A 23,546-nucleotide genomic window follows, 5' to 3' on the forward strand; every position below is an offset into this window, starting at 1 on the left:
AGTAGCTGGGACCACAGGCATGAGCTATCATGTTCAGCCAATTTTCAAAAAATTTTCGTAGAGATAGCGGTCTCACTATGTTGCCCAGGCTGGTCTCGAACTCTTGGGCTCAAGTGATCCTCCTCCTTAGCCTCTCAAAGTGGTGGGATTACAGGTGTGAACCACCATGCCCAGCCAGGGCCTGCAAATTAAACTGACAAAAGACAGACTAACAGAACAGAAAATCAGCATGGGCATATAAGAACGCAACAATACCATCAACTAATAGGGTCTAATTAAACTTTCTGTAGAACACTCTCAAAAAAGGATTATTTGCATGGATGCTGGAGCTACGAAAATAAGTAGCTAGCCTACTAAATGGTTAAAATTAGAGGTTTATATCTGGGTGTAGTGGTTGATACCTGTAATCCCAGCATTTTGAAAGGCTGAGGTGGGAGGATTGCTTGAGCCCTGGAGTTCAAGACCCGGCTAGGCAACAGAGTGAGACCGTCTCTACCAAAAAACAAAACAAAACAAACGATGACAAACAAAAAAACCACACGAAAAACAAAGAAAGAAAAAAACCAGTTAGTGGCTTATGGGCCTAACTCAGTAGGTAAAAGGGAGAGGTGACGAAAGTTTGTATGAGAACAAATAGGATTCTTTAAGACAGACAAATGGGTTTTGGGAGAACAAACAGGAGCTAAGAAAGGGTTTTTTTTTTTTGGCGGAGTCTCTCTGTTGCCCAGGCTATAGTGCAGTGGTGTGATCTTGGCTAACTGCAACCTCTGCCTCCTGGGTTCAAGCGATTCTCCTGCCTCAGCCTCCCGAGTTGCTGGGATTACAGGCGCACACCACCACGCCAGGCTAATTTTTATATTTTTAGTAGAGACGGGGTTTCACCATATTGATCAGGCTGGTCTCGAACTCCTGACCTCGTGATCTGCCAGCCTCGGCCTCCCAAAGTGCTGCGATTACACGTGTGAGCCACCGCGCCCGGGGGATAATTTTTTTAAAATGTAGGTGCTAGTGGTCTGTCTTCTTCATGGACATGAAATTCTTCTCATATAATGAGAATTAAATATGATCCTTCATGTAAAGAGTTTTGAATAACGTCAGGCACAAAGCAAGCAGTAAGTTATAATTTAGATAAGAATCATTCCAATTCATCTAGCGAGTGCAACACACACACACTGTATTTGTGTATGGAATAACTGTTCAAGAACACACACACAGTATTTGTGTATGAAATAACTCTTCAAGAAAAAAGAGGAAACAGTTATAGGGCATGGAAGGGGAATTAGGGCAAGGTGTGAGTGGAAAGAGAAACATCCCACCGCCCACGCTTAAAAAATCCGTTTAATTTAAAAATAGGTAATACAGCCATACAGAGAAGACATTAAAATAAAAGATTTACACAGAAAATTTTCGTTTCCAATCCATTCCCTATTCACAGTCCTACATACGTTACTTTTATTTTACTTTTTTTGGAATGTAAATGCACCGGCCCCCTACTTTCTCACGAAGGCTGCACTCTGTCTACATTCTTCTGCACCTGTTTTTTTGTGCATACTCTTTCGTTGTGAAATATTTCCCCCCAACCGCTGTAGTGTAGGAAATAAATACATACATGTAACCTAAACAACCCCGCTCGTCCGCACCACCCACAAGCCAGTCCCCGCCCTCCCTCAGGCCCACGTGCTCCGAGGGCCCCCCCCCCGCAGGTTGTTTCTGTCGATGCCTGTCTGAAGGCCTCAGACTGAGGCCCCGCCCACTCTCCCCCTCCTCTGCTCTTTGGACGCGCGCCTCGCGGAGGGCGCCTCAGGCAGCGCGGCGGACAGCCCGTCCTCCGGCGCGCCGCAGGCCTCGGAGGACCCCAGCGACGGTCGTGGCGTAAGACCGGGGGGACGCGGCGATAGCGGCGGCCGTTGCGATTGATTGCGCTGGTTGCCTCCGGCGTCCACTTCCCTGGCCGCCCTTGCTACACTGGCTGATTGTTGTGCAGCTGGCGCCATGTCTGTGAGCGAGATCTTCGTGGAGCTGCAGGGCTTTTTGGCTGCCGAGCAGGACATCCGAGAGGCGAGCCCCCTCCCTTCCCCATTCCCTTTGCCTTTCCATGCCTAGGTGGGCCACTGCGCCCGACCCTCCTCTGTCGCTCAGTCTTGGGCGGTGGGGACGCCTCCGAGGGTGGGTTGCTTCTCCTCTAGCTTTAGGTTAGGACACTCCCCGCCCCCGCCCCAAATCTTGCCGCTCTGTCCTGATTCCCCGTGTTCGGGTCTCAGCTTCTAAGCATCACCTGCCTCATTTGTGTCAGTTTTACTTCTTTTCAGCACTCGTTTATATCGAAGGCTCGATTAGCACCTGGTCTTCAGCGAATGAGCGTTTCGTGTATTTTTGTTGGTGTCTTAAAAGCACATGTGATCTGCTTCAAACTCTGCTATGGTTTCCTATCCCACATAGGATAAAAAATCAGACCCTGCTGTGGCTCACATGGTCTCTCGTCAATCTCATTTATGCTCTCTGTCTTTGTGTATGATGTTCACTTTACCTTTTCTAGTGCGCCAGATAGCTTCCTGCCTGTTCGCTTTTCCTGGAATTTGCTTCTTTCCCGTTCTTTTCGTGATTGTCTCGTATTTATGTCATTGACGTCACAGTCTAAACGATCGATTTCCTGTTATGTTTTCTAGTAGCACATTAACTCTTTAATGTGTGTAATGTTGATTATTTAAAAAAAAAATCTTCTCCCCCATTGTATGTTAAACCGTCAGAGGGAAGGGATTGTGTGCTTGATTCCCCAGTATTTACACAGTGCCTCACACATAAGTATGCTCAGTGAATATTTTAAAAATGAATTAGAGGCCGAGAGCGGCGCCTCATGCCTGTAATTCCAGCATTTTGGGAGGCCGAGGCGGGTGGATCACTTGAGGTAAGGAGTTTGAGACCAGCCTGACCAACATGGCGAAACCCTGTCTCTACTAAAAATAGAAAAGAAAATTAACTGGGCATGGTTGCGAACGCCTGTAATCCCAGCTACTTGGGAGGCTGAAGCAGGAGAATTGCTTGAACTCAGGAGGTGGAGATTGTGGTGAGCTGAGATCGCGCCGTTGCACTCCAGCCTAGGTGACAGAGTGAGACTCCGTCTCAAAAACAAAAACAAAAAAGAAAAAGAAGTGTAAATACCCAACTCTTGTATTGCATTTAACTCTTCATTCTGCAAGTTACGTTCACACACATCCTCCATTATAGTGTCCCAACTGAATCGTTGGGGTGAATGGGTGGCTATCATCCTTTAAAGAGTGAGTACCTGAGGAATCTAAGGCTTTTTAGTGACTTTTTGAAGTCTTACAGAGGAAATAAGTGGAAAAAAGTCAGGATTCAAACTTGGTTATGATAGATCACATAAACTAATGTGTTTGGTGTGAGTGTATGCCAATAATTCTGTTGAGTATCTGATTTTTATTTTTAATTCTCTCTAGGAAATCCGAAAAGTTGTACAGAGTTTAGAACAAACAGCTCGAGAGATTTTAACTCTACTGCAAGGGGTCCATCAGGGTGCTGGGTTTCAGGACAGTAAGTTCTTTGTTTTATACCCAATTATCAGTCTCTTATTTAGAGAGTGAGTTTCTATCCGGAAGACATTTTATAATGAAAAATGGCTATCATGCTTTACGGTGAGTAAAAATTGAAGAAGTAGGTGATTTGATAATTTTGGTTGATTTTTCTTCCACTGCCAGATAGTATGGTTTAAATAGAGATGTTTTCTATTGTGATGGCATTCTACTGATGATAATTACAATTGCTTAACCCATTTCCTGTTTAGAAAAAAGAAGTGCAGCTTTCTGCTAGCACAGTATTCTCAGGGTAAGTGGGAAAAGGGTTTATTATTATTTATGTATTTACTTTTTCTCGCGAGACAGAGTTTCGCTCTTGTTGCCCAGGCTGGAGTGCAGTGGCGCCGTCTCAGCTCACTGCAGCCTCCGCCTCCCAGGTTCAAGTGATTCTCCTGCCTCAGCCTCCCAAGTAGCTGGTATTACAGGTGCCCGCCATCACGCCCAGCAACTTTTTTTTTTTTGTATTTTTAGTAGAGACGGGATTTCACTCTATTGGCCAGGCTGGTCTTGCACTCCTGACCTCAGATGATCCGCCTGCCTCGGCCTCCCAAAGTGCTGGGATTACAGGTGTGAGCCACTGCGCCTGGCCCAAGGGTTTATAACTCTTTTATGTTATCTAGTGACTTTTATTTGGCCCTTCTGTGTGTGTGTGTATATGTGTGTGTATGCACCAGTGTGTATTTGAATCCAGCCTTTCAGTGATTGAGTACCTTTTAATATGAGATTAACAGTATAAAATGTTCTCAAATTAATGTGTTTATAGTCAGCCTCTTGAATGAAAGTAAAATATGTCAAGTTTAGACATGGAACCTTCATTGTAAGGCATAGCCAGCACAGCTAAATGACCTGAAGCATGTTTTCAGATACAACAATGCTGTAATAATGTATTTACACGTGGTAGAGGCAAGTCATTTGTCTTAATGATACGGAGTTGGTCATCCTGATTGTGAATACTTGGTAAAGGCTTTTTTCTGCCAAATACGGGAGGAAGAAGCAATCCAATTTTATGCATCCTCTGAGGAGGGAACAGGAATAGCAGCTGGTGTGCAGCTCCTTAAGGATGACGTTATTTATGACAACCTAACCCATTACCAATGTGTCTCCTAATAGATTCCCTTTTAGCAAGTTTTTATTTTTCGGTATAGCTAATTAGTGGGGAAACTGGGGATGATACTTTTTGAGAGCCAGGTTGAAAAGCAGAGATGTGGCCGGGCATGGTGGCTCAAGCCTGTAATCCCAGCACTTTGGGAGGCCGAGACGGGCGGATCACAAGGTCAGGAGATTGAGACCATCCTGGTGAACACGGTGAAACCCCGTATCTACTAAAAAAATACAAAAAACTAGCCGGGCGAGGTGGCGGGCGCCTGTAGTCCCAGCTACTTGGGGGGCTGAGGCAGGAGAATGGCGTAAACCCGGGAGGTGGAGCTTGCAGTGAGCTGAGATCCGGCCACTGCACTCCAGCCTGGGCGACAGAGCGAGACTCCGTCTCAAAAAAAAAAAAAAGAAAAGCAGAGATGTGTACATTAGTTGTGAGGTTAAAAAAAAAAGTTTATTAATTTCCAGATAGATTACTTAGATTATTAAGCAAGAACTGTATTTGAAATTTGGTAAGTTTTTCATTATTACATTTGGTTATCTTTTGTGATTAGTTCCAAAGAGGTGTTTGAAAGCTCGAGAACATTTTGGTACAGTAAAAACACATCTAACATCTTTGAAGACCAAATTTCCTGCTGAACAGTATTACAGGTTTGTAAGAAAAATAGCATTATTTTATAATGTTAAGTAAAAAAAGGAGAAAAATTATACGTACTTAATGATTACTTACAACTAGGCAAGCATCCTTCTGTGTAGAAGTAACAAAAAGAGAAAGAACCAAACTGATAATGGTCATGACAAAAATTGGTGATTTTATTTTTTTCTTCTTTTTACTTTCTGAATCTTAAGGAACATGTATTACTTTTGCAGTGTAAAAGCAATTAAAAAGAAAATGTGGTATGAGGGTCAAAAGTGAGAATATCTTTTTGCTGTATTCAAGTTTCTTGTGAAATTGGGTGAACTATAGTTAGTGAAATAATGAGATTAGCTGGCAGTATACATACGGAGTTGAGTTTTATTTTGAAGCTTGAGTTTCACTGCCAAGTAACATAATTAACTAATATTTTATGCCATGTTTTCTTGTTAAAGTCAACACTGTTGATTTTAAGATACGCCATTATTTTATGTACCAGTAGGGAAGGAAAATTGTGCCAGTCATAAATGTGAAACATGGGCCAGGCGTGGTGGCTCAGCCTCTAATCCCATCACTTTTGGAGGCCAAGGCGGGCAGATCACCTGAGGTCAGGAGTTCGAGACAGCCTGGCCAGCATGGCAGAACCCCGTCTCTACTAAAAATACAAAAATTAGCCCGGTATGGTGGCTCATGCCTGTAGTCCCAGCTACTTCGGAGGCTCAGGCAGGAGAATCGCTTGAACCTGGGAGGTGGAGATTGCAGTGAGCCAAGATCGCGCCGTTGCACTCCAGCCTGGACGACAGAGTGAGACGCCATTTCAAAAAAAAAAAAAAAAAATTGTGAAACATGGATTGTGAAATGTCTCCTGGTTTCATAGGTGTTAAACTGGGAAGAACTGTATCTGAATCAAGAATTTCTACTCATTTTAATTTTCTTACTGAAAAAGATGTTCTTGTAAGGCATATATATCAACAGTAAATAGGATGAATATTTTCAGGGGTGGATAGTATAACCTCATGAGAATATTCTTTTAAGGCGGAGGTTGATAAACCACTAGTGGCTCTTGCCTCTGGGAGCTAAGAACTGCTTTTGTTTTTTCAAGAGTTGTTTAAAAAAAGGAAAACGCCGAGATAAGAATACATAACAGTGAAAGTGGCCCACAAAGCCTAAAATATTTACTACTTGGCCCTTTACAGAAAAAATCTGCTGATCCTTGCTGTAAGGCAGGGGTTCCCAACCCCCAGGCCGTGGACTGGTACTGGTCTGTGGCCTGTTAGGAACCAGAATGCACAGAAGGAGGTGAGCGGTGGGTGAGCGAGTGAAGCTTCTTCTGATTTACAGGCTGCTCCACATCACTTGCAATACTGCCTGAGCTCCACCTCCTGTCAGACCGGTGGCAGCATTCAATTCTCAGAGTAGTGCGAACCCTATTGTGGACTGTGCATGCAAGAGATCTAGGTTGCGTGCTCCTTATGAGAGTCTAATGCCTCATGATCTGAAGTGGAACAGTTTCATCCTGAAACCATCTGCCCTGCTTCTGTGGAAAAACTGTCTTAGACGAAACTGGTCCCTGGTGCTGAAAAGGTCAGGGACCGCTGTTGTCATAGCTGAAGCACAGAGAGAGGTAGGACAGTAGAACGGGTGGGGTATTTAGAGACCATTTTCTCTGGAGGTCACACACAGGCTACCCTCTGGCTGGATTTGGTCTTCAGAAGGGTTTGTGTGACCTGCATTGTGTCGAGACCTTTTTTTGAATGTATTGCCACATTTGAAAATCAGGAGGCATTGCATAAATATCCACAGGTTGTAAAATTTCCTTTTCTTTTTTCAGGCTTCTAGCTCAGTATTCTGTTTTAAGTCCATTTGTTTAGTGATTGCAAATGGTAATTTTGTGATTCAGAATTTTCTTGGTATCCTGCACTCAAATAAAAATGTAGGAATACGTTGAGGATGATATATAACTGCAGTTGTCTTCAGTCATCAGTTGCAAAGTTTTATTTTTTTCAGAGCAGTATCATTGTTCTTACTGATGAAATTTAGAAAGCACAATTGCTTTTGTCATCTGTAACCTTCAGTTTTCTTTTTTTCTTTTCTTTCTTTTTTTTTTTTGAGATGGAGTCTCTGTCGCTTAGGTTGGAGTGCAGTGGTGTGATCTTGCTCACTGCAAACTCCACCTCCCAGATTCAAGTGATTCTCCTGCCTCAGCCTCCTGAGTAGCTGGGACTATGAGCACACGCCACCACGCACGGCTGATTTTTGTATTTTTAGTAGAGACGGGGTTTTGCCATGTTGGCCAGGCTGGTCTTGAACTCCTGACTTCAGGTGATCGACCTGCCTCTGCTTCTCAAAGTGCTGGGATTACAGGTGTGAGCCATCACACTGGGTGTAAATTTTCATACTCCTCAGAATTAGACCATATTTCTCACTGATTAAACTTAAATAATTGTTATAAATTTCAACTTGTAAAATTTATGCTAAATGTCATAGTTCTCTTTACATGTTGGGGGTTTGCATAAGATTTTATTTGAAAAATGATCCCATTTCTAAACCGTTTGAACATGACTGTATTAAACCCATCTTTCTGAAGGTCCCTAACCTTGGAGGCTAAATTTGCTTATTTTCATGCAGATTTCATGAGCACTGGAGGTTTGTGTTGCAGCGCTTGGTCTTCTTGGCAGCATTTGTTGTGTATTTGGAAACAGAAACACTAGTGACTCGAGAAGCGGTTACAGAAATTCTTGGCAGTAAGTGTCTTAATTAGTGGGATCTGCAGAATCAGGCATGGTTGCTTAGTTTTTGGTGGAAAGGGTGGTTGTACTTTGTTTCTTAAAACAAATAAGAATTAGCTAGAAACCACTTGTGGTTGTAGCTTGGTATCTGAGGAGGAGTGGTTCCAGAGCTCTGCCAATACCCAAATCTGAGGATCTTCAAGTCCCTATATAGCTGGTGTAGTATTTGCATATAACCTATACACATCCTCCCACATACTTTAAATCGTCTCTAGATTTCTTAACATATCTAATACAGTGTAAGTGCTATGTAAATATATATATATATATATATATATATATTTTTTTTTTTTTTTTTTTTTTTTTTGAGACGGAGTCTCGCTCTGTCGCCCAGGCTGGAGTGCAGTGGCCGGATCTCAGCTCACTGCAAGCTCCGCCTCCTGGGTTTACGCCATTCTCCCGCCTCAGCCTCCGGAGTAGCTGGGACTACAGGCGCCCGCCACCTCGCCCGGATAGTTTTTTGTATTTTTTTAGTAGAGACGGGGTTTCACCATGTTAGCCAGGATGGTCTCGATCTCCTGACCTCGTGATCCGCCCGTCTCGGCCTCCCAAAGTGCTGGGATTACAGGCTTGAGCCACCGCGCCCGGCTATATATATATATTTTGAGATAGAATCTCACTGTCGCCAAGGCTGGAGTGCAGTGGCATAATCTCAGCTCACTGCAGCCTCTACCTCCCAGGTTCAAGCAATTCTGCCTCAGCCTCCTGAGTAGCTGAGATTACAGGTGCCTGCCACTACGCCCAGCTAATTTTTTTTTTTCCCCCCAAAATGAAGTTTTGCTTTTGTTGCCCAGCTGTAGTGCAATGGCACAATGTCGGCTCACCACAACCTCCACCTCCTGGGTTCAAGCAATTCTCCTACCTTAGCCTCCTGAGTAGCTGGAATTACAGGCATGTACCACCACACTCGGGTAATTTTGTATTTTTAGTAGAGACGGGGTTTCTCCATGTTGGTCAGGCTGGTCTTGAACTCCTGACCTCAGGTGATCCACCCGCCTCAGCCTCCCAAAGTGCTGGGATTACAGGTGTGAGCCACCACCCCGGCCCATTTTTTGTGTTTTTTTTTTTTTTTTTTTGAGACGGAGTCTCGCTCTGTCGCCCAGGCTAGTGTGCTGTGGCCGGATCTCAGCTCACTGCAAGCTCCGCCTCCCGGGTTCACGCCATTCTCCTGCCTCAGCCTCCCGAGTAGCTGGGACTACAGGCGCCCGCCACCTCGCCCGGCTAATTTTTTATATTTTTTAGTAGAGACGGGGTTTCACCGTGTTAGCCGGGATGGTCTCGATCTCCTGACCTCGTGATCCGCCCGTCTCGGCCTCCCAAAGTGCTGGGATTACAGGCTTGAGCCACCGCGCCCGGCCTTTTGTGTTTTTTTTAGTAGAGATGGGGTTTCACCATGTTGGCCAGGCTGGTCTTGAACTCCTGACCTCGTGATTCGCCTGCCTTGGCCTCCCAAAATGTTGGGATTACAGGCGTGAGCCACTGCACCTGGCCTTTTCCCAAATGTTTTCGATCCACAGTTTGTGCAGAGTGCCGACTATATTTGGAAAAACAAAAGCTAAAAATAACAATGGCAAATTTATTTGTACTTGCTTTAGTTTTTAAAATTGAATTTTTAAAACTTTCAAGCCTACATAAAAATGGAAAGAGTAGTAAAATGAATACCTGTTTACGCGCCACTTAGATTTACCACTTGTTAACATTTTGCTACATCTGCTTAGTCTCATTTTGTGTGTGTGTTTGTCAGCCATTTGATAGTTGCAAATATCGTAACTCCTTTCTTAGATGCTTTATCATGCACTTTCTAACAAGAAGTATATTCTCTGACACAACTCGATACCATTTTTGATAGTATTACTTTTTGAGGGAAGACTGAATTGAATTTTGCTTAAGAACTCAAAAAATCCACAGTGAGGTCTAGTTGCCAAGGGTGTGAATATATTAAAAAGCCAGTTTTTAAAAGATTCATCCTTTCTTCACTTACTTTGGGAGAAATTATGTGTATATTTTTATATTCTGAGGCTTGACTTGGATTCACAGCATGACTTTATTTTCATGTGTTTTTTAGTTGAGCCAGATCGGGAGAAAGGTTTTCATCTGGATGTAGAAGATTATCTCTCAGGAGTTCTAATTCTTGCCAGTGAACTGGTAAGCTCAGTAACTTGCTGGTTGCTTTTTTGATCTTTCTGCTTCACTGTCAGTTTTTAAAATGGGTACCAAAATTCAGAACGTCTTAATTCTTTTCTAAGCCATCTCTCAGTCACCGGGTAGTCACTGACTGGCACTGTATGTGTTACAGTTTCCTAGGCATCAGAGAAAAGCCAGATCAAATGATGAGTGCATACTTACTGAGTTAAGAATTTTTAACAGATGATAAGACCTCTTCGTTTTAGGATAGTAAACATCTATTCCTGGTAACTGTTTTTTTTTTTTTTTTTTTTTTTTTGACAGAGTCTTGCTCTGCTGCCCAGGCTGGAGTGCAGTGGCCGGCTCTCAGCTCACTGCAAGCTCCGCCTCCCGGGTTCACGCCATTCTCCTGTCTCAGCCTCCCGAGTAGCTGGGACTACAGGCGCCCGCCTCGTCACCCGGCTCGTTTTTTGTATTTTTTAGTAGAGATGGGGTTTCACCGTATTAGCCAGGATGGTCTCGATCTCCTGACCTCGTGATCCGCCCGTCTCGGCCTCCCAAAGTGCTGGGATTACAGGCTTGAGCCACCGCGCCCGGCCTATTCCTGGTAACTGTTAATTCATGTAATTGTTTTGGAGACTCATTTGTCTGTATAACCATATAAGTTATTCTTATTCTTTATTCCTTTAATCACTATCTAGGGAAATTGCCTTGTAAAAGTCTAAAGAAAAAAAAAAAACTATCAGTAGCAAAATTGAGTAGTTGTGATAGAGACTGTGCCAGTCTGCAGAGGTGAAAATATTTACTATCTGGCTCGTTAAGAAAAAGTTTGCTTGTCCTTGTTCCAGAGGAAAGCAGTCCAGGGCTGGTCTGATGATTCCTTGATCTTTGGCCCTAGGTTCTTCTAGCTTCAGCTTCTTTCTTATATTCCAGAACTGTTGCTCTAGTCATATCTTCACTCTAGCCAGCAGTAGGAGGAAATAGGAAAAAGGATATGCCCTCTCGCTTTGAGGACATTTCTTTCAAGTTGTACACACAACTTCTGTTAACATTCTGGTGCCTTGCCTGCAGGGGAGGCAGAAATGGAGTCTATTGGAGTGGGTGTGTGTGCACTGAAAACCTGAGGGAGATGGTGAGAATGGGTAATGGGGTCCACTTGCAGGCTGTACCACTTGCCTGGCTTTTTCGAGACACTTGACCAGTAAACACGAAGCATCTTGTTAGTATTAGTTGTTAAGTGGAAGGTGTCTTTAGGACCATACATGTTGGGGCCAGGTGCAGTGGCTTACACTTGTAATCCTGGCAGTTTTGGAGGCCCAGGTGGGAGGATCACTTGAGGTCAGGGGTTCCACACCAGCCTAAGCAACAAAACAAGACCCCTTCTTGATTTATATTAAAAACAGCAACAACAACAAAACCTTTATGTGAGACAAAAAGAACCCATATGTTGCGAATGCACTAAAGGGGTGGTGTAGGTAAACCTGGGAAAGTGGAGAGGATTTTACAGAAAGGGGAATCTTTTTTATTATTTTAATATATTTTTAAAAGCCAGTCAAATGGAGCAGTGGGTGGTTGTATACTGACACTGAGAAGGGGAGTCTTGAGTTGAGTCTTGAAATCAATCTTAGTTCTCCTTCAAGACAGGGTTACACTGATGTAATTTTAGATTCTTATCCCAAGTCTGCCTTGCTTGATTCTAGGTGATTAGAGTTGCAGCTTAGTAGGTGGGCTCTAGAAATGTGATCATTTGGCCAAGGTTGGAAGAGATAGTGGAGCTGCTGTGATTACTTTGTGGTTTATTTCTTCGTTATGATAGCAGATGAGCTGTAAAGATGCTTGTGTATGTAATGTAACACTTTATTATGCAATAGCCAGTTTAAGAAATTAGAGAAATTTTAGATGTTAGTAATATTACATTTTACTTGGCAGAAATGGTCTGATTTTCAGTGGGATTCTTTTCGGAGCAGCTCCTGTCTTGTCTGTGCTTGCATGTGCCCTGAGATAGAGCATGAACGCAGCTGTCTAGACCTGCGGCTCTTGTGGCTGTGATTCAGAGGAAGATGCGCTGAGGAGGAGCATGTTGTAACAAGCCCCTGATTTCTCTTTCCTGGTACAGTCAAGGCTGTCTGTCAACAGCGTGACTGCTGGAGACTACTCCCGACCCCTCCACATCTCCACCTTCATCAATGAGCTGGATTCCGGTTTCCGCCTTCTCAACCTGAAAAATGACTCCCTGAGGAAGCGCTACGACGGATTGAAATATGACGTGAAGAAAGTAGAGGAGGTGGTCTATGATCTCTCCATCCGGGGCTTCAATAAGGAGACGGCAGCAGCTTGTGTTGAAAAATAGGAGGCTCTCCTTGCTCCTGGCCTTGCTGACCTCAGCGGTTGCCAGGAAGGGGTGAGCACAGAGTGCCTCTTACGGTAGTTAGGATGCCCAGTTGCTAAACACTGCGCTTTATTTTCTTAACCAGTTGTGGTGTGAGTATCAGAATTGAAACACTTTTTTGGGGGTAAAAAAATAATAGCCTTTACATGGACAGAATTTTCTTTGTTGTTTCAGTGAATTTGCTCTGTAATTCAGTGTATTTCAGTTCCGTCAGAAAGTGTAAATGTTAGTTTCTTGGTAAAGTCCTTTTCTTGCTTACCTTGACTGTTGATGTACTGATTGAGAAGTTCATTGTCTCGTTTGTGATTCTTCCAGATGTGATGCTTGATACTTTCTATATGCGAGTTAGCCATCCACACCCAGGCATAGCCTGGATACAGTATTAAAATAGAGAATTAAAAAGATGGTTGCCAAGCAAGGAAAACTTATTTTATATTTTCCCTTCCTTATTTTAAGCATTGTGAGTAAATCAGATGTTGAATTTTTTTGCCAAGAGAATTATAGCTCCAGGTTCTCTCTCACTGCCATCAAAATATACAAGATTAAACTGCGAAGTCAAGCTCAACAGATTATTTTGGAAAGTTTTTGTATTAAGGGATTTAGTAACATCATTTGGTTCTCCACCATGCAGGGAGTAGAGGGCTTAGTGTTTTAAAACACCTCTGCTTTCTCATGTTGCCTTAATATTCTGCTATTGCGGCAATTAAAAATTGTCTTCACGTACATTTGGAACTAACACGTGATATGATATATTCCTAAACTATGAAACCTTTTTTCTGGTAGTCAGCTAGATCATTTGATCTGGGAGTATAAAACCACCCACATAAGTTAATAAGCAAAATCCTGACTATTATGTTGTTAGAGAAAAATGCTTTGCTTTGTCTGGAAGAAAGATAAAATAGTGAATTATAAATAAATCAGGCTGGGCGTGGTGGCTCACACCTGTAATCCCAGCACACTGGGAGGCTGAGGCAGGGGGATTGCTTGAGCTCAGGAGTTCGAGACCACCCTGGGCAACGAAGTGAGACTCCATCTCTATACAAAAACAAAAACACGAAAGCACACACAAAATAGATCAGTGGGATTTGGTAATATGTTTTAGAGTAAGAAATTTCAGGTTGTTAGTGACTGTCAGGTTTTAAATGTACAGTTTGGGGCAAGTCATGTAAATACTATTGGTGGTCTTCAATTTTCAGGTAGTACTAAGAGTGTGTGCCAGGAAACTCTTGCTATCGAATTGAGATGATTAAAATGGTGACTTAATCCATAGTTACTTTGCACTCACTGAAAGGAAAGTGCTTTCCAGAATAATACAAAGTATCAGGCCGGGCGCGGTGGCTCAAGCCTGTAATCCCAGCACTTTGGGAGGCCGAGACGGGTGGATCGCGAGGTCAGGAGATCGAGACCATCCTGGCTAACACGGCGAAACCCCGTCTCTACTAAAAAAAATACAAAAACTAGCCGGGCGAGTTGGCGGGCGCCTGTAGTCCCAGCTACTCGGGAGCTGAGGCAGGAGAATGGCTTAAACCGGGAGGCGGAGCTTGCAGTGAGCTGAGATCCGGCCACTGCACTCCACCCTGGGCGACTGCGAGACTCCGTCTCAAAAAAAAAAAAAAAAAAAAAAAAAAAAAAAAAAAAAAAAGAATAATACAAAGTATCTAAAAGTGTCACCTTTTCTTGCCTGATCAACCTGATCAACAATTTGGGCTTCCTGTTTGTATGAGGGGCTATTTGGCATACTCTTCACAGCTTTTATCAGGCCAAGTTAAAGGCTGACTACATTTTTTCATCACGAGGAAAGCAGTTGAAATGAGGCATGAGTTACTGTGCATTGGGATTTTAGAACAATTTTCTTGACAGCTCTTTTGTGAAGTTAGGTTCTTAAAAGTGCCCATGACGGTCACTTAAAATGTGCATTAGTAGCACTGCCAGGATCAAGCATGAAAGACTTTTAAATTAGATCATCACACATAAGGCAGTAAGTTTGAGAATAGGGTTTTTTTTTTTTTTAACCTCTTTAAGTATTGATTCTGCTTGAGAATATTGAAGTACTTGCCAGAAGTTGTGGATTTCAGTTCTAACAAATGCAGTTTAAGTGGAGAAGCACACTCTGGTCTTGGAATTCCATTTGAGGATTTAGAAGTGTCATGTTTATACTTACTCAGTTGTGTTTGTTGCTGGCTTGTTGTAAAGCAATAAAATTTTTTTGGTCTTTTTGTAAGTGAGTGTGCTGCTGTAAGAAATCTCCCATGTGCATAACAAATTCTGAATATTTTTTGAGGCTAAAGAAGACCGGGGTGACAAGCACATACTGCTGTGTAATGGTTACACTAACCAAAAGACACCAGCCGCTCAGATTTCTATGCTGTAAAGCGCAGATAACATTTGTGTGTTATACCTTGATTGGGGAATTAAAGGTCATTTAACTGAAGATGTTGAGAAACCTGGGCTCTGGTTTTAGTATACCAGAATTACTTTCTTCAATTGTAGAAAATCAAGCAGGTTAGAGAAAATAGAGATGGATTAGGAGACACTGTCTTATGGATTCATTTATAAGAAGATAACCAGCCATATACACTTGGGGATATTTGCCATGTCTTAAACTTGAATAATAATATGAGCAATGCTTAAGGGAGTTTAATAGAGAAGGAAAGCTTTGGCAGTGTTTTGAGACCTTAAGTGGCTAAAGAGATGAGACAAACATGCAGGTTGCTACTGGCATAGTTTCATAATTGTGTACTCAGAAATTAAAGTTTGCTTGTTTCTTGGTCTGGATTAAACCGTTTGTCCTCCTTTTCAGATAGAGCGTCACAGTCAGGGCTGACACCAAAATAAGACTTTCCCTGAGCCTGAAATTTTTTTTTTTTTTTTTTTTTAGTATCTACTGTAATAAGCATCAAACAAACAAGCAAAAATAAACAATGTCCCTTCCCCTGAACAACAACAGCAAACATTTAAAGGCGGTAAAATTTCCAGGACTAGTTGGTTGAATGAGTGGGCTGGGTGCGGGTAGTGGGACGAGACGAGACGGGAAGGGGAGGAATCTAGCATCACTGCCAGGTTCCTGGCCCAGGTTTGGTGCCATTCACTGAGGTGAGGAGTGTAGGAAGATCGCATGTCCGAAGGGGGCTGGGCAGCTGATGCATTTGCTTTTGGATGTGTTGGGTTGATGACACTGGAGCAGCCAGTGTCATAAATCAAAAGTGGGTAAGATCTCCCTGGAGAGCGTTTACAATGAGAAGAGTCACAAGCTGCGGACAAATTCTTGGTTAATAGCATGGCTTAACAAGGTAGGCAGAGGAAATGGAGTCCACGAGGAAGTGGAGAAATGATCAGAGAGGCTAACAGAATGGGAAGAGTGGTTTGTTTCAGAAGCCAGGGAATAAAGGATCTTAGGTTTTTGGGTGAGGGATTTAAAATAATCTACAGCCTGGGAGCTCCATGACTAATCTGTCAGGTTAGGTTAGGTTGTCCTGTGGGAACACCACCAGAGCTCATAGGCAAAGAACAAGATTTGTTTCTCACTCGCCTTCCCTCTCCATTGCAGCTTAGCTGGGGATCTGTTCCACCTTGTCCTTATGCAGGGTGACAGAGCAGCCACCAACTGAACCATTGCTAGTTTTAGTGGGAGAGGGAAGGAGTTGTGGAGTGTCTTGCACAAATACATGATCTGGTCACTCTGACAATTATTGATTTTTTTGGAGATAGTCTGGCTCTGTTACCAGGGCTGGAGTGCATTAGTGCAATCTGGGCTCACTTGCAACCTTCACCTCCTGGGCTTAGGCAGTCCTCCCACTTCAGCCTCCCTAGTATTAATAGCTGGGATTACAGGTGCGTGCTACCATGCCTGGCTAATTTTTAAAATTTTTTATAGAGACAGGGTTTCACTATGTTGCCCAGGCTAGTCTCAAACTCCTGGGCTCAAGTGATCCTCCCACTTTGGCCTCCCAATGTATTGGGATTACAGGCGTGAACCACCACACCCACCCTCAATTCATTGTTTAGAGCTAGACATGTGGCCCTGCTAAACCATAAGGGGGTCAGGAAGTGAAATCTTATCTTGTAGGATGAGAGGATGGATAGACAAATATTGAAGTTTTGGGGGATGTTTAGTTCCATTTGTTAAATATATAGTAGTAATATTTCCATATACACATAAACACCAATTGGCTTGGGAGGGAGAGACGATGCCCCAGGACCCCTCTCCTGTTTGGCAGAGTTCTCTGGTGTGTGTGCATTTGCCTTGGATTTGTGTTACATTTTAAGCCAACATTCAGTGAGCTCTACATGTTCCATGCGCTGGGCTAAACATTTTGTTTAGTTACCTCATTTTGTCCTTGTAACAACTCTGTGAGGTAGCTACTGTTATTTTCCATATTTTAGACTTGGCTTAGAGAGGGCAGTTAGTTGGCTGTGAATTCAGAGCTATGAAATGAAAGAGCTGCTATTCAGAGCCCAGTTATTCTGCCTCGACATTCTAACAGACCATTTCTTCCTGGATGCTCTTGCACAGCATCCCTTCATAGCCAGACAAGGCAAACATCAAATCCACAAATAGTTAAGAGCACAAAGCGTATGTTTACCTTTGGGCTAAGTGTGGTTTGTCATAAAAATAAGCATGAAAATAAATAGACTTGGTCGTCACCCTCAAGATGTTTAGGTCTAGTTGCAGGGGAGGAGGTGGTGAGAAAAGATATTAAACAGGTAAGAGGTTAAATATTCAACTAATATTTGAGTGCCTACTATGATTTATTTATAACAGCTTTATTGAAATACATTCACACATAAAATTGACCCATGTCAAGTATACGAATCAATGATTTAATTTACCATGGGCTGGAAGCATCACCATAAATCAGTTTTAGAACTTTTTTTAATCTCTCCAAAATATCCCTGCTCCTCCTGCCAGCCCTAGGTGACGCTAATCTAATTTTCATCTCTAAATTAGCCTTTTCTGGATATTTCATAGAAATGGACTCCTACAGTAAATGATTTCTTGTGTCTTTTCACTTAGCCTAATATTGTTAAGGTTCATAACATATGTTAGTTTGTTCCTTTTTATTGCTAAGTAGTATTCCATTGTTTGGATATTCCACTTTTTTTTTTTTTTTTGAGATGGAGTCTTGCTCTGTCACCCAGGCCGGAGTGCAGTGGCACGATCCTGGCTCACTGCAACCTCTGCCTCCCGGGTTCAAGCGATTCTCCTGTGTCAACCTCCCGAATAGCTGGGATTACAGGTGTGTGCCACCACGCCCAGCTAAGTTTTGTATTTTTAGTAGAGACAGGGTTTCGCCATCTTGGCCAGGCTGGTTTTGCCGTGTTGGCCAGGCTGGTCTTGAACTCCTGACCTCAGGTGGTCCGCCTGCCTTGGCCTCCCGAAGTGCTGGGATTACAGGTGTGAATCCAGTGAGATATTCCACATTTTATCTATACATTCATCACATGGTGACATATTTAAGTTTCCATTTTTTTGGCTATTATGAATAATGCTGCTCCGAACACTAGCATGCAAGTCTGTGTGTGAACGTGAGTTTATTTCTTTTGGATAGGTACCTAGGAATCTGTGGTAAAAATGGTAAGTTTATGTTTAGTTTTTTAAGAAACTGCCAATCTGTTTCCAAAGTGGCTGCACTATTTTAAATTCCCACCAGCAATATATCAGGGTTGCCTACTAGGAGTTTAAATTTAAGGCAATAACAGACAAGATGTCATAGGCACAATAGTTAATTTCTAAATAACTTGTGAATAATTGCTATAGTTTAGGAACTGTTGCTTGAACTAGGTCATGAAGGAGGTGAGTTTTTTTTTTTTCTTTTTTTTTTGTCTTTTTGAGACAGAGTCTTGCTCTGTTGCCCAGGCTGGAGTGCAGTGGCACAATCTCGGCTCACTGCAATCTCTGCCTCCTGGGTCCAAGCAATTCTCTTGCCTCAGCCTCCTGAGTAGCTGGGACTACAGGCGCGTGTCACCACACCAAGCTAAGGTTTGTATTTTAAGTAGAGACGGAGTTTCACCATGTTGCCCAGACTGGTCTCGAACTCCTGACCTCAGGTGATCCACCTGCCTTGGCCTCCCAAAGTGCTGGGATTACAGGCGTGAGCCACCGCCGAAAGAGGTGAGATTTAGACAAGCATGGAACTAGGAGAAGGTCATTTTGGTTGGGCGAAATAATTGACACCAATGTGGAAACGTATCCATTTAATGGGGTTAGGGAGGTCACCCATGTGAGTGGAGGAGGAACTCTGGCAAGGTTGGATTGTTAGATTTAGGAAAGCTTGGATTGGGGTGTTAGGAGGTTTGGACTTCAAGTGATGGGCATTGGAGGACTGAAGGGTTTTTTTGAGGAGAGGAGGGAGCAGCTTTGGAGTCAGACAGTCCTAGCTTTGAATCCTGCATCTATCATATTACCAATGGGGAGAGACCAAAGGCAGGGACACCTGTGAGCGAGCTCTTGCTGTCTTTGAGGTAAGGGTCAGATTGGGTAGCTGGTGATAGGCATGACTGGGTAAGGGCAGATGGAGTGCACTGCAGAGAGAATTGGCCAAGCTTGCTGACTGATGGAGTTGGGGTAGACAGAGTAGGGGCTGAGAGAAGTGAAAAGCTGCCTGAGCTTTCAAAGAATATCCATGGGAACAGTGGAGCTAGTTTCTGGGGGAAGAGGGGAAGATGAGAAGTTCAATTTTGCACGTGTTGAGTTTACTGTGTTAGATGTTGCATGGCTGGCTGTACTTTTTGGACTAGAATTTTGGGTGCCTGAGGCTGGAGGTGAGGGAGTCGTTTAGATACAGAGTGGATCTTGGAACTGTGATTGTGATGAAGAGGGAGCCCAGGGACGTGACTGAAGACACCAAGAAGATGGGAGGAGGCAGAGGCCTGTGTCCAGGTCTGCCCAAGCAGGAGCTGGGGCCGTTATGTGATAGATGCACTGTGCTTTCTCTCCTACTGCACTAGAAATCCTTTACTTACTACGAAGACTGTAAGGTTTTTGGCTGAAGGAAAATAAACCTATGAAAATATGTAGAATCCCCATAGAAGACAGTTGGACTTGTTAGAAAAAAAAAGACAAAGGCAGTAACCTATTTAGCCTGACCCTTACATCAGTTACTCATGATCATCTGGTGTCATTTAATATTAATTAACATTTACCCACAGCCATCTGCTCTGGCTAGAGTTGTGCGTTCATCCGTTGCAGCTGTGTTTTTTCATGATCGAATGCTGGCCTCGCTGTCTGGACCCACCAGCTGGACCTGCCAGCAAGACCAGTTCAGAAGTCGGAAAGATTCCCCTTCAGCTTCCTCTGGTCCCTGCTGTCAGAGTTTCCTTTTTGTTTTTTTTTTTTTTTTTTTTGAGACGGAGTCTTGTCTTGCTCTGCCGCCCAGGCTGGAGTGCAGTGGCCGGCTCTCAGCTCACTGCAAGCTCCGCCTCCTGGGTTCACGCCATTCTCCTGTCTCAGCCTCCCGAGTAGCTGGGACTACAGGCGCCCGCCTCGTCGCCCGGCTAGTTTTTTGTATTTTTTAGTAGAGACGGGGTTTCACCGTATTAGCCAGGATGGTCTCGATCTCCTGACCTCGTGATCCGCCCGTCTCGGCCTCCCAAAGTGCTGGGATTACAGGCTTGAGCCACCGCGCCCGGCCCAGAGTTTCCTTTAATGAACGCTTTGCTCACCCTGACAGTGGAAGTGACGCGGGATGATTTTTCACAGTTGGGAAGTACAAAGGGCAGGATGTTTGCTTTTACTTTCTGGGGGAAGATGGCAAGATTGTCGTAATCATTGAAGGGGTTGTTTTGGAAGCACGGTTGATGGACTGGGCCCTTCTACTTTGATACACTGTTAGACCCAGCACCAATACAACAAAGACTCTTTTTTTTTTTTTTTTTTTTTTTGAGATAGAGTCTCCATCTGTTGCCCAGACTGGAGTGCAGAGGTGCGATCTCAGCTCACTGCAACCTCTGCCTCCCAGGTTCAAGTGATTCTCCTGCCTCAGCCTCCCGAGTAGCTGAGATTACAGGCGCCCGCCACCATGCCCAGCTAATTTTTGTATTTTTAGTAGAGATGGCATTTCACCATGTTGGCTAGGCTGGTCTCGAACTCCTGACCTCAGGTGATCCACCCGCCTCAGCCTCCCAAAGTGCTGGGATGACAGGTGTGAGCCACCATGCCCAGCCACAGCAAAGACTCATAATCAGTCAGTGTTAGTGTTTGGATTTTATTTCTTGGCATCTAGATGTTAACTCTCAAATCTCCAAGACAAAGAACAAAGGATCAGCAGGGATGGATCCGGTTTTTCTTTCTTCAGCTGTTCCCAGGAGAATTTGGCCATCAGTCTTCCTGGGATCAACCCCGGAGGTGGTGGGCATGAGTGAATTAACGACAGGAGTCCTGCCCAGGGGACTTGGGAAGCCTGTCTTATGTACTGTCCCACCCCCTCAAAGAACAAGGACGTGACCTTATATTGTTTTATAAAACTGGCAAAATGGGTGCCCGGGTTCTTGGGCTGTGGCCTGCCTGTGTCATCAAGCAGCTGTAACCTTTTCCTGAAACCAAAAACAGAAAGAGGAATATTTTGCCAACTACCTTCAATGAGGAAAAAGGAAGTGGGGTTGGCACAAGCATTTGTGAGCTGACTCCAGAAAGAGAAGGAAAACCTTGGCTTTAATCTTTCTTTTAAAAAATACACATTGGAAGGAGGGGAGGGGATATAGTTGGTACTGCCTGGTGTGCTGTCACAGGTATGGTGGGAGTTGTGGGGAATATCTAAATGTCTGTATCATTGCTTCATGATACGTTTTGTATGTTTTCCTCCTTTTTGACTCGTGCTGCTTTTATTAGAAATAAGAAATCATCATAGACAATTGGGAAATTGGCTAGGCATGGTGGCTTATGCCTGTAATCCCAGCACTTTGGGAGGCTGGTGCATCTGGATTACTTGAGCTCAGGACTTTGAGACCAGCCTGGCCAACATGGTGAAACCCCATCTCTACTAAAAATACAAAAATTAGCCGGGTGTAGTGGTGCACAGCTGTAGTCCCAGCTACTAGGGGGACTGAGGCGGGAGGATTGCTTGAGCCCAGGAAGTTGAGGCTGCAGTGCCTGGGTGACACAGTGAGAACCCTGTTTCAAAAAAAAAAAAAAATTGGGAAATTGCCAAAAAATTATAAAGATGTGTATAGATTTTTTGTATTGTGATTTATCCTAAATATACTACTGACTTTTAAAAGACTTTCTGAGATACCTGTGAATTCTACTATGACCTTTTGATTTGATACTGTTGTTTAGCTAATGGCTCATGTGAACCGTCTGTTCTCTTTGCTGAACTCCTTCGCCAGGGTGCAGAGGGTTCGCTTGGTCTCCAGTTCTCTGCAAGCTCCATGGATGCGCGGGTTCTGCAGTCAAGCTGCCTCTGTCCCTTAGCAGCACGTTTTTCATGGCCCCTTTTGTACAAAGCTGTGATAAAATAAAAACTTCAGCCAAATTAAATTTAAAAGAGTTTAATTGAACAACCAACAATTTGAAATCGGGCAGCCTCCTGAGCCAGAGTATGCTCAGTGACTAGCGTAGCCACATGGTGGAAGATTTATGGACAGAAAAAGAAAAGTGGGCTGGGCGCGGTGACTGTAATCCCAGCACTGTGGGAGACCAAGGCGGGTGGACCACCTGAGGTCAGGAGTTCGAGACCAGCCTGGCTAACATGGTGAAACCCCCGTCTCTACTAAAAATACAAAAGTCCGGTGACAGGCGCCCGTAATCCCAGCTACTTGGGAGGTTGAGGCAGAGAATTGCTTGAACCCGGGAGGCGGAGGTTGCAGTGAGCCAAGATCACGCCACTGCACTCCAGCCTGGGTGACAGAGCGAGAACTTGTCCCGGAAAAACAAACAAAAAAACCCAAAAAACTATGTGGCTGGGCGTGGTGGCTCACGCCTGTAATCCCAGCACTTAGGGAGGCTGAGGCAGGTGGATCGATCGCCTGAGGTCAGGAGTTCATGACCAGCCTGGCCAACATGGTGAAACCCTGTCTCTACTAAAAATACAAAAATTATCTGGGCGTGGTGGCAGGTGCCTGTAATCCCAGCTGCTCAGGAGGCTGAGGCGAGAGAATTACTTGAACCCGGGAGGCAGAGGTTGCAGTGAGCCGAGATCACGCCGCTGCACTCCAGCCTGGGCAACAGAGTGAGACACCATCTCAAAAAAAAAAAAAAAAAAAAAAAAAAAAAAAAAAAAAACCAGAACCTGGGAGGCAGAGGGCAGAGGGCAGAGGTTGCAGTGAGCTGCGATCGTGCCATTGCACTCCAGCCTGGGCAACAAGAGCAAAACTCCATCTCAAAAAAATAAAAAATAAAAAAAAAAAGAGAGAAAAAAAATTAAAGGGAAAGTGATGGACAGAAAACAAAAATGAAGTACAGAAACAGCCTGGTTGGTTACAACTGGATGTTTGCCTCATTTGAACCAAGGTTCAAACGGATGGCTACATTTGATTGGCCAAAACTCAGTGATTGGCATAAGTGTAGGCTATGGTCTGTTTACACCTCCACTTGTTATAGTTCACGCTGTACAGAGAAACCTTCAGGCTGAACTTAAAATATGTAAAGGAGGCAGCTTTAGGTAAACTTGATATTATTGAAAAAAACATATCACTGTTGGATATTCCTATGAAACTAGAAGATGTTGTAGGCCATTTTCTGCTTTGTGAAAGCATTTTTACATTCATCACATCATCTGACTTTTGAAGCTGTCCTGTGATCCATTCTGTGTGACTCCTGGGGTTGATGGCTTGAGTCTCAGACAGTCGGAGGAGGAGGCACTGCTTTTCTTCCTCAGCCAGCCCATCCTCTCCCTGCTATCACCTACTTACATGCTTGTTGGCTTGTACTTTAGCTTGAATTCTGGTCACCACTTGACAGTGTCAAGGGTTCAAAACTGATCTTGTGC

At 43.8% G+C, this 23,546-nt stretch overlaps 1 protein-coding gene across 3 annotated transcripts in view; it reads left to right on the forward strand.

Annotated features, from left to right (window-relative positions):
- Window positions 1-1,256: 1,256 nt before the first annotated feature.
- Window positions 1,257-23,546, forward strand: part of TSN (translin) — a 31,543-nt gene continuing 9,253 nt past the window's right edge. The window contains exons 1-6 of one of the 3 annotated variants that reach the window (XM_033231814.1): window positions 1,257-2,058; window positions 3,456-3,549; window positions 5,240-5,336; window positions 7,948-8,063; window positions 10,174-10,253; window positions 12,349-13,041. In XM_033231814.1, coding sequence (XP_033087705.1) covers window positions 1,993-2,058; window positions 3,456-3,549; window positions 5,240-5,336; window positions 7,948-8,063; window positions 10,174-10,253; window positions 12,349-12,582 — 687 coding nt within the window. In that variant the 5' untranslated portion in view covers window positions 1,257-1,992 and the 3' untranslated portion in view covers window positions 12,583-13,041. Of the gene's footprint in view, window positions 2,059-3,455; window positions 3,550-5,239; window positions 5,337-7,947; window positions 8,064-10,173; window positions 10,254-12,348; window positions 13,042-23,546 lie in introns of those variants that run through there. The other 2 variants (XM_033231815.1, XM_033231816.1) reach the window with 2 other exon arrangements.

This window comes from Trachypithecus francoisi, unplaced genomic scaffold (assembly GCF_009764315.1).
Source record: "Trachypithecus francoisi isolate TF-2019V2 unplaced genomic scaffold, Tfra_2.0 Lachesis_group13, whole genome shotgun sequence".
NCBI lineage: Eukaryota > Metazoa > Chordata > Mammalia > Primates > Cercopithecidae > Trachypithecus > Trachypithecus francoisi.